The 10,677-nt window shown below is 27.8% G+C and overlaps 1 protein-coding gene across 1 annotated transcript in view; it reads left to right on the top strand.

Annotated features, from left to right (window-relative positions):
- Positions 1-8,923: 8,923 nt before the first annotated feature.
- LOC101493505 (pentatricopeptide repeat-containing protein At1g20230) overlaps positions 8,924-10,677 on the top strand; it is a 3,211-nt gene continuing 1,457 nt past the window's right edge. Inside the window, exon 1 of the mRNA XM_073364148.1 lies at positions 8,924-10,677. Coding sequence (XP_073220249.1) covers positions 9,110-10,677 — 1,568 coding nt within the window. The 5' untranslated portion in view covers positions 8,924-9,109.

The following is a 10,677-nucleotide window of genomic DNA, read 5'->3' as shown; positions in this document are numbered from 1 at the left end:
CAACGATTCGCCCATTGTACAAATGAATCAAGACATCTTTGGAGATGAGTATATTGAATACCTCGAAAAGGAGCAAATGTACGATCTTCTCGAACATAAGGAGCTGAGTGTTACTGTAATCAGCTTGTACATAAGGTAAAAAATACTTTTAATTGCATTTATTTGTAATTAATTAAATGTATTGGTAATTAATCTAGTTTAAAATTTTCATTGAAGGTTTTTGTACGAGAAGGTCGTGTGCACGAGGAAACTGTCAAATAAATACTCATTCTTGTCTCCGCATAAGATGTCGATGTTCAAACTCGATCCAGACAATGTAAAACACTACATTGTAGATATGTTTTTAAGAAATAAAGAAAGTGATAAATTGTTCTTGGCACCATATAATTCAGGGTACGTAATTTTATCTTTTTTAATTGATGAGAATTTAATTTATTAGTTGTCTATAAACAAAATTGCTTAACCAATTTTTTGTTGTTGTAGGGCACATTGGGTGCTATTTGCAATCAATGCGGTCTCTGAAGTGATATACTATTTGGATCCCGTGCACGGCGATTACACCAATCACCCCGGAATAAAGAATATGCTCGACACGTAAGTAATATTCATTTATTTCTTACATATATATATTTATATATATATATATATAAATATATATATGTAAGAAATAAATGAATATTACTTACGTGTCGAGCATATTCTTTATTCCGGGGTGATTGGTGTAATCGCCGTGCACGGGATCCAAATAGTATATCACTTCAGAGACCGCATTGATTGCAAATAGCACCCAATGTGCCCTACAACAACAAAAAATTGGTTAAGCAATTTTGTTTATAGACAACTAATAAATTAAATTCTCATCAATTAAAAAAGATAAAATTACGTATAAAATTTAGTCATCTCCTAATAACCTATACAACACTTTTCCCCTTTTTATTTTACGGTGAAGTTTTTCATTATATTTTTTTTATTAAAGTAAATATATTATTTTCGGCCCTATGTTTGGCTCCGTCCCTATTCTTAGCCTTCCTCTATTTGGGGAAGAAGATTCAACTACTTATTGCCTCAATTCCTAATTTAGGTAAATTTTCATAATATCTAGAATATTTCAATTTCTTAACGGTTAATACTCAACTACTTTTGTATTTTAGAAAGTACATAAAAAACATATCATTTTATAATTATACATTTTATCGTAATAAATATTACTATTACGAATAATAAAATTTTAAAAAATAAACTTTGTTTTATTAACATTTTTTATAAATAAGATTAGATTATTATAATTTTAAAAATGAAATTTTTTTTTGAAATTTTTTTTATATAACGATTAATTTAAAGATTAAATTTACTAGTTTATATCAAATTATCCTAGAAGTTATCTACATCAAAACCATACAAAGTCCACTCTAATTAATTTCTTCAATATTGTGATTTCTATTGTATATTCAAAAGTTTATCAATAAGGATTTTAATCATCTTGTGCTCTTGCAAGTAACGTTGATGTGTTGTCATTATCATCCTCCGAGCATTCCCTTGGAGAAAATGACATCTTTTAGAAAATGGTGGCACTGGAGGAAATAAATATTGAAATTGACAATATACATAAAGACTTATAATAACTTTACTCCATATTGTTCTAAAAAAGACTTTATTTTATCTTGTAAAATTCCAACATCAATAATAAAATAGTTGTTTGTCGTGTCAAAAGTGCCAAAATTATTTCACTTACAGCGAGTGTTGTAATATCCTCGTTCATCACTATGAAGAAAAAAAACAAGTTTTTGTCAATAAACCACTTGTGATTGTGAAATTTGTACGATTTTCCAAGGAGACATATAAAAGATTAAAAAATAAAAAATTTGTATTAAAAAAATAATTTTAATTTAATATTTTTTTTCCTTAACATGTAATTTTAATACACTTAATAATGATTCAATAAAATATTAATATTTTTTTGAGTGAATAATATTTCTTTTCCAATGAAGAGAGTAATTTTTAAAGTTATTGTTTTTTTCCAATGAATTTCTTGTTAATATTCTACTCTTAGATTAATAGTGAATTTTCTCCAAAATTAAAATTCAGAGCCATTTGCGGGTTTGGGGTGTTATATCTACTCTGCATTCACCCTTGAGTCTGATTTGCTAGTAAAATTATTGCTATTTTTAAATTTTATGCTTAATTATAGTTTTGGTTTATCTATTTTAACAAATTTTTAAAATTAGACCCCCTATTTAAAAGGTTAACAATTTTGACCATTCTCTTCGAATTTTGAACTAAAAAAATAACGAATTGACATATTTTAAATGATGTGACATACGAGTTTCAAGATGTAAAATCATTTAAAAGTATTAATTATTCATATGTCACTAATTAAATTATAAATATGAAAAAATAAATTGAAGTTGGAAGTAAACTTTTTAGAGGGTTTTATTGCGATTTCATGGGTATTAATCATTTGACGTTATCGTATTATATGTCACATTATTTAAAATATGTCAAATTACATTTTTTTTTAATTAAAAAATATGAATGAATGATAAAAAACTGTCAGATTTAAAATAAAATGATGAATTAGTAAAAATATGAGAATAAAATTACAATTAAACTTAAATTATATATATACATATTCAATATATTTCATATATTTTTTTAAAAATATTATAAATTATAATCTCTTATGTATTAACAATATAATTTTAGTACTTATTTTATTTTATTATTGCATGTTTTAATAAAAACGGGATGAGATACAATGTCTACATATTTTAGTCCCAAGAATATCACACCTCTTGCATATGCATGAGGAATAATAAAATAGGATACAAATGATTAACATTGTATTAAAAATTGAAGTAATCATTTATTTTAATTTTTTTAAAATGAATCACTATGTGCAAAGGAAGATAACAGTCCTTCATTAAATTTATAGTTTTACTTATTTATTTAAATTTAATGTATATAGAATGGGGAAGTAATACTTTTTATACTTAATTGTAGTTTTGATCATTTTATTTTCATTAATTCATTAAATTGATTCTCCTATTTTAAAATCCGACATTTTAATTTACTTTTCAGATTTTCAAACTAAAAAAATAGTTATTGAATATATTTTAAATGATGTGACATATATTGTTGTTGTGTATAACTATTTAGATGTATTAATTGTTTATATATTATTAATTAAATTATAAAAATAAATAATTTCATAAGTTAAAATTGGAAATATTAAAAAATTTATTGCAATTTCATGAATATCGATCATTCAACACCATTATATCATATGTCATATCGTTTAAAATATATCAAATTATAATTTTTTAATTTAAAAATATAAAAAAGAGATCACAACTGTTTGATTTTAAAATAAATGGTATAATTTTACAAATTTGATAAATATAGGAGATAAAATCTACCATTAAACCTATTTTTTATTAATTTGGATTCCAATTTGTCACCCAATCAGTCAATAGGCAACAAGTCCCCTTCTAAGTTTTGAGATGTGTCCGTTTTGCCTAATGTCTCAAATCTCAAAAGTTAAAATTTGCAATGTCGACAATATGAATCAACTGCTTTATTAAAGCAAAACCATGATTATGACAATATTGTTAATTTCTCGTTTGTTTTAAGTTACGTGTGTGTTTATTTCACAAACGTCCCAATAACGAAGTTTCATTACATTGATTGGACCACTGCAACCACCTATCACTATCAGTATTGTCTCAATCTAACCACGTATTTCAAAGATAATCTACGATCGCTAACACTATTCTACACTCCTAACTTCTAAGAAAATTAGTTAATATCATTTTATTTATGTAAAGTAAAGTTAATACAGTCATAATTTAAATGACTATTTTTAATAAATTTTAATAAAATATTATATTTATTATTATAAAATTTATTTTTTTATTAAAAGTTGTAAAAGTTGATCTACTCTTAGATTATTTTTTAAGTTATCTATATGACTATATTAGAAAGTAATAAAAAAATTCAATTATGTTCTCTAAATTATATTTCATGAATATTATCTTATAAGAAAAAAGATTTATTTGAAAAATAAAATATAAATTAATAAGAGAATATTATAGGAATAATAATATTATATATAAGCTAAATTTTATGTTTAAATACAATTTTGGTCTTCTTATTTTACTCAATCTGTAATTTTGATCTCTCTATTTTTGTATCTGCAATTTTAGTCTCTTATTTCTTAAAAAAACATCGCAGAACGAGACTGAAATAACAATAATCGCAAGAAAGAGACGATTCTAATGGGGGATTCACGAGTAAGACTCGTTCAACGTCGTTCTTATTTACATATAAAATGACAATATGTAAGTCTAATTGTTATTTACATATAAAATGAAAAAACAAGTAAAATTTATTGTTGTTATATTCGAGACATAAGGAAATGCTATATTTTATTTAGTTGGGGGAAAATTGCAATGTATCACCCTCCTACATTAGGCATGGTGACCGTTGAGTCTTAGATAAATTAATTGCAATGTCCACAATATTAAGCCAAAGGTAGATTCTTAGGTATTTCTACAATTAATATTACATTTACAACACACAAATTTTTTTTCAAAAGAATATTATTTTTAGTTTTTAATATAATATTAATAAATTATATTTTTTATTACTTTTTATAAGTTTATTTGAGATTTACACATAGTCAAATACTTTATGACGAGATGATTTATGACATTTGAGAAATGGGGATAGTATAAGAATTTTGCGTCTTATTTAATGTAAGTTTGACTTATGTTCACAGGTATGCACATTATTTATTTGGCTAAAGCCACGAGTTCTCCTCCAAGTTTCACAATCAAATGATTTATTTTTTTATTTATTCTTAAAATAGTAATTTTGGTCCTTTAGTTTTATATTCTTCAAGATTTTTCTAATTTTAATCTAACCAACGCTGATGTAGGTTAATATTTTAAAACATATAGGTATAAATGTGTAATTTAATTAAATAAAAAGGTTAGATATATTTTTAATTTTTATAAAATTTTAATTTTAATCTCCGTAAAATAAAAATATAATTTTTAATTTTTATAAAATTATCATGTATTTAGTTTTAGTCTTTGATATTAATTAAAAATATATTTTTGAATAAATTTATTTCAAACATATTTACAACTATATAAAAGTTCCATCACAAAAAATGAACTCAAGATTCGATTTCTAAATCTATATTTTCCTTACTTTTATCTTAAGTTTGGAATATCAAAAAAATGTATATTTAATTTATTGAAACTAAAAAAGTTCTAAATTTTTGTGGAAAAATTGTTTACAATGTTTTAAACATGTTTCATTTTAAAAGAGACTAAAACTGTTTGTTGGATAACTTTGTAAAGACTAAAAATTGTATCTTAATTTTACTTAGACTAAAATTGAAATGCCGGAATTTTATAGGGATTAAAAATATATTTATATTTTAATTTTTAATTAAATTCCACATATGGGTGTTAATGTTTTTAAAAATTAGTTCACATGAGCATGGATATGGTTAAAATCAAGGGAGACATGACTTTTGCAAAATAGGATTGTGAAATTTGGAGGACCAAAAATATATTTTAGCTTATTTATTTTTTATTTTGAATTAACAAAGATAACATATTAATATTGCTAATAACCATTACCAAGAATTTAAGGTTTACTTAGTGGCCGAAATGGAGAAGATAGAAAGTAAAGTGACAAGGTGCTCGTGAGTTTGATCTCTATCTAGAGTAAAATACTAATACTAATCACTAATATTGATCTTTTAAAAATAAGATCTAATTACAATTTTAGTCTCTTTAATTTTATCAATTCATGAAATCAATCTCTTATTTTAAAATCTAACAATTTTGGTCTCTCATTAAGATTTTTTTAACTAAAAAATTACGATGTGACATTTTTAAATAACATGACATATACTACGATAATGTAGAATGATTAGCACCCATGAAATCGCAATAAAATTTATTAAAAACGTAATTTTGGAAAATTTCCATTTTTATAATTTAATTAATGATATATGAACAATTAGTGAATCTAGATGGTTCTATATCATGAAATTGTATGACACAATATTTAAAATGTGTCAAATTGGAGTTTTTTAGTTCAAAAATATGAGAGAGACTAAAATTATCAACTTTTAATATAAGATGACAAAATTCCGTAAATTGATAAAAATATATGGACGAATTCTACGATAAAACTTGAAAATAAACTAATAAGACCACTTTAACATAAGATGGGCAACGATGGAATAAATACAAACATTACAAAAAGTTTTCCAAATAGTAATACAATTCTCCCTACACAACAAACTGAATCTAAAGCAACAAAAATGAACCTTTCTAAGCAAAACGACATGAAAGTGCAGCAAACCAACAAAAATGCCACAATGGAAACAACCTCAAAATGAAGAAGAAAAAAAATCAGAACAGGAGGAGATCCAATTAGGTGCCTAACCAAAGCAATATTTTGATGGATTTTGCTATGGGTTAGACTCACACTTTCGTAGTCCAAGTCCAACAAGGAAACAAGATCTAATCCGGATCAATCCAATCAGATAAATAATGACATAAAAGCTTTCCAAAATTAGAACATACTAGAGAAGGATTCGAAGGTAGTAACTACAATAACTCACTTAGATATTCGATTCTAGCCACTAGATGGTTGAAAAGAAAATTCAATGAAGATGAACTACAATAGCTCATCTTAAGCCACTAATGGCAATCCAATGGTGATTATGACCACCAAATGAAAATAACGTTTCATGTTAAGAAGGACATGTCTCACATCAGAGGGTGATCCGAGAAACATAGATCACCCATTGATGATCATAATAGAAACCTTAGAAGAATCCAATATATAATGAGGACATCTAAAGTCATAAAGGTATACTGAAATTCTAATTCATAGTGTATAGGTACATCATACCCGACCAGGAACTAGGAGCATCACATTTCCTGAACTGTTGCATCACCTTCTATTATGGAGTTAGGAATATGTGTTCGATACAAAATTGATTTAATTTATATACACCATTAATGTAAAAAAAATTTACACTATCAGTTAACTATAATTATTAATTAGATTATTAAAAATGTTTGACTTTTACTATAATCACATCTAATGTCATATTCATAAGTGGTTGTATATATGCTGACAATATAAATTTTTTTACACTGATAATGCATTAAATCTCTACCACAAGTCTACATAGATGGAAAAAAATGATGGAAAGGGAGGAAACTGCTAAATTTAATGATAAACACATCCTAGGATTGTGCATCCATTGTGATATTGAGTAAGACAAAACCTTTGATTTGTTTCTAATCCACGAGCAAGATAATATTTTTGTCAATCTCCACCTCCTTATTTTGAAATATCTTTGCATTTATTACTTTGACCAAACACAAACACTACACACATAGGACATATGATTTGAAAAGTTCATATTGATCTCAAGTCCACCAAAAGGCCTATGAGTTTGATCGAATGTTATTAAGAAGATCATATCTGATTCCAATCCAATGAAAAAGAACATACCAATCTTGAGAGTAAAAAAGACAATGAATAAAACGATGATTCATAGATTCTTGCACATTGCAAGCAAAAGAACACAAAGCTCTATCCATTAAACAATCTAGACCACATGAAACAATCTATAGTTCTTCAATCCCAAGCCCTCTCATATATATCTCTATAAGGATAATTATTTTTAAAAGTTGTGTTTAAACTAGAATTTTCTCTTATAAATTCGACACAAGTTTCTACCTTGTAGAACGAAGAATGTGACTATTTATAAACTATTTTAGAGTTATATATAATTTTAATGAAAAACTTAAATTTTTTTCTATGTAGGAGATATATTTTGAAAGAATTGATGAAGATGAAAAGTGTTTTCTCCGAAGAGAACAAATAGAAAAATATAAATGATGGCGTTGGTGTTGTGGAGGTGCAGAAGTTGCATGATCAGAAAATCCCAATGTAGATTATGCAGTATATAGTAAAAGGCCTAGTATGGTGTGCACCACAAAAAATTGGGTGTGAATAGTACTTTGGTCCAAATTCCCTTACTAATATTTTTAAAGATCTAAAAAATTTACAAATTGTTTATTTTATTCATCCACACTAAAATATTATTTCCAAAATACTAATATTTAAATACTAATAATGGAATGTTTGCTTCATAACTTTTACTATATATGCTCTTATGTGTATTAGATTTAATTTTTTATTGGATATATTTTATAATTTAGAAATTGTCTTTTAGAAATCTTTAAGAAAATGAGAAGTTGTTTTGTGTTTGTCTATTATAATAAAAATTATTAAAATAAAATAATTATAAAATATAATTTTTTGATAAACTACTAAAAATAACTTATAATTTTAAGCAGTTTTTAAATTTTTTAGAAAAACTGTAACATAGATATGCAAAATAACAAACCTACTCAAATAACAAACTGAATTAAAAAAATTTAAGTCCTATGATTAAAACTCTATATGAAATTTGATTTAAAAATATGATTACTAAAACCTAGACAAAATCATGCAACTAAGAAAGGGAGAAAAAATGGTTCAAACCTATGAAATCAATGATGAATCTAGAAATGAAAACAAACTGACAATAAAATATGACAAAATGGAAAGAAAAAAAATTGATCAAATGAGTGAAAAAATAGGGGGAGAGGAGATGTTCACGTGAAGAAGATGAGAGAAGAAAGGAATAGTATGAGTAATAATGATTGTCAAGACAATTTTGTAATTTCAAATATATAAGGGGTGTAACCAGTAATAATATTGGTGTGAGTAGCAAAGTTGAAATTCTTATTATTATTTTGAAAGAAAAAAAACTGTAATAAACAATTTTTCTATTTTAATATTGACTCGTATAAATAAAATCAAAACGCAATTCAAATCGAACCAACAGATACTAGGAGAGAATCTATAATCAAACACCAAGCCTCTGTAAATTGAAACACAACAAACCTACGACCATGTTCGAATTTCAAACCAAAACACCCCAACACAAATAACACCAAACAATAAAACATTCCTCCAACAACAACAATAACATTCACCATTGTTCAAAAAACCATTTCCAATGTTCCAATCCATTTCCCAATGTCTCAACTCAACAACTTCCACACTCTTTCATGCACGACAAGCTCACGCACATTTCCTCAAATTTGGTCTCTTTTTCGACACCCAACTCACCACAAGTCTCCTCTCTCTCTATTCTCATTACCTTCCCTTCACACAACTCAAACTTGTTCTTTCCTCTCTCCCTCAACCAACCCTCTTCTCTTTCTCCTCCATTATCAATTCTTTTGCCAGGTCTCGTCATTTCAATCATGTTCTTGGTGTTTTTTCTCAAATGGGTTCTCTTGGTCTTGTTCCTGATAGTTATCTTCTTCCTAGTGCTATTAAAGCTTGTTCTGCATTGAAAGCTTTGAAACTTGGTAGACAGGTTCATGGCTTTGCCTATGTTTCTGGGTTTGGTTCTGATTCTATTTTGATTTCTTCTTTGGTTCATATGTACTTGAAATGTAAAACGATTGAAGATGCACAGAAACTGTTTGATAGTATGTCTGAACGAGATGTGGTTGTTTGGAGTGCTATGATTGCGGGTTATTCGCGGCTTGGGCTTGTTGATAGGGCGAAAGAGCTTTTTTCTGAGATGAGGAATGAGGGCGTGGAGCCGAATTTGGTGTCATGGAATGGAATGATTGCGGGGTTTGGAAATGCTGGGTCCTACGGTGAGGCAGCGATGTTGTTTCGAGGGATGATTTCGGAAGGGTTTTTGCCTGATGGGTCTGCTGTTTCTTGTGTTTTGCCTGGTATTGGGAACTTAGAGGATGTGTTGATGGGTAAACAGGTTCATGGGTATGTGATTAAGCAGGGTTTGGATTCGGACAATTTCGTGATTAGTGCTCTTCTTGACATGTATGGAAAATGTGGATGCACATCCGAGATGTCTCGGGTGTTTGATGAAATTGATCAAACTGAAATAGGTTCTTTGAATGCTTTTCTTACTGGATTGTCGCGTAATGGTCTGGTTGATACTGCATTGGAGATGTTCAAGAAGTTTAAAGCCCAAGAAATAGAGTTGAATGTTGTTACATGGACGTCAATAATAGCTAGCTGCACGCAGCATGGGAAAGACATGGAAGCTTTGGAGTTTTTTAGAGATATGCAGGCTGATGGGGTGGAGCCTACTGCTGTTACTATCCCAAGCTTGATCCCTGCTTGTGGAAACGTTTCGGCGTTAACACATGGAAAGGAAATCCATTGCTTTTCGCTCAGGAAGGGAATTTTCGATGATGTATATGTAGGTAGTGCATTGATAGATATGTATGCCAAGTGCGGAAGAATCCAATTATCGCGACATTGTTTTGATATAATGCCAGCTAAAAATTTGGTTTCTTGGAACTCAGTGATGAGCGGATATGCCATGCATGGAAAGGCTAGGGAAACAATTGAGATGTTTAATATGATGTTGCAAAGTGGCCAGAAGCCTGACTTGATTACCTTCACGTGCGTGTTATCCGCGTGCACCCAAAATGGCTTAATCGAAGAGGGATGGAATTACTTTAATAGCATGTCCAAAGAACACGACGTTGAACCTAGAATGGAACATTATGCTTGTATGGTGACACTTCTCAGTCGTGT

This window comes from Cicer arietinum, chromosome 8 (assembly GCF_000331145.2).
Source record: "Cicer arietinum cultivar CDC Frontier isolate Library 1 chromosome 8, Cicar.CDCFrontier_v2.0, whole genome shotgun sequence".
Lineage (NCBI taxonomy): Eukaryota > Viridiplantae > Streptophyta > Magnoliopsida > Fabales > Fabaceae > Cicer > Cicer arietinum.
This window is presented reverse-complemented; position numbering and strand designations above follow the sequence as displayed.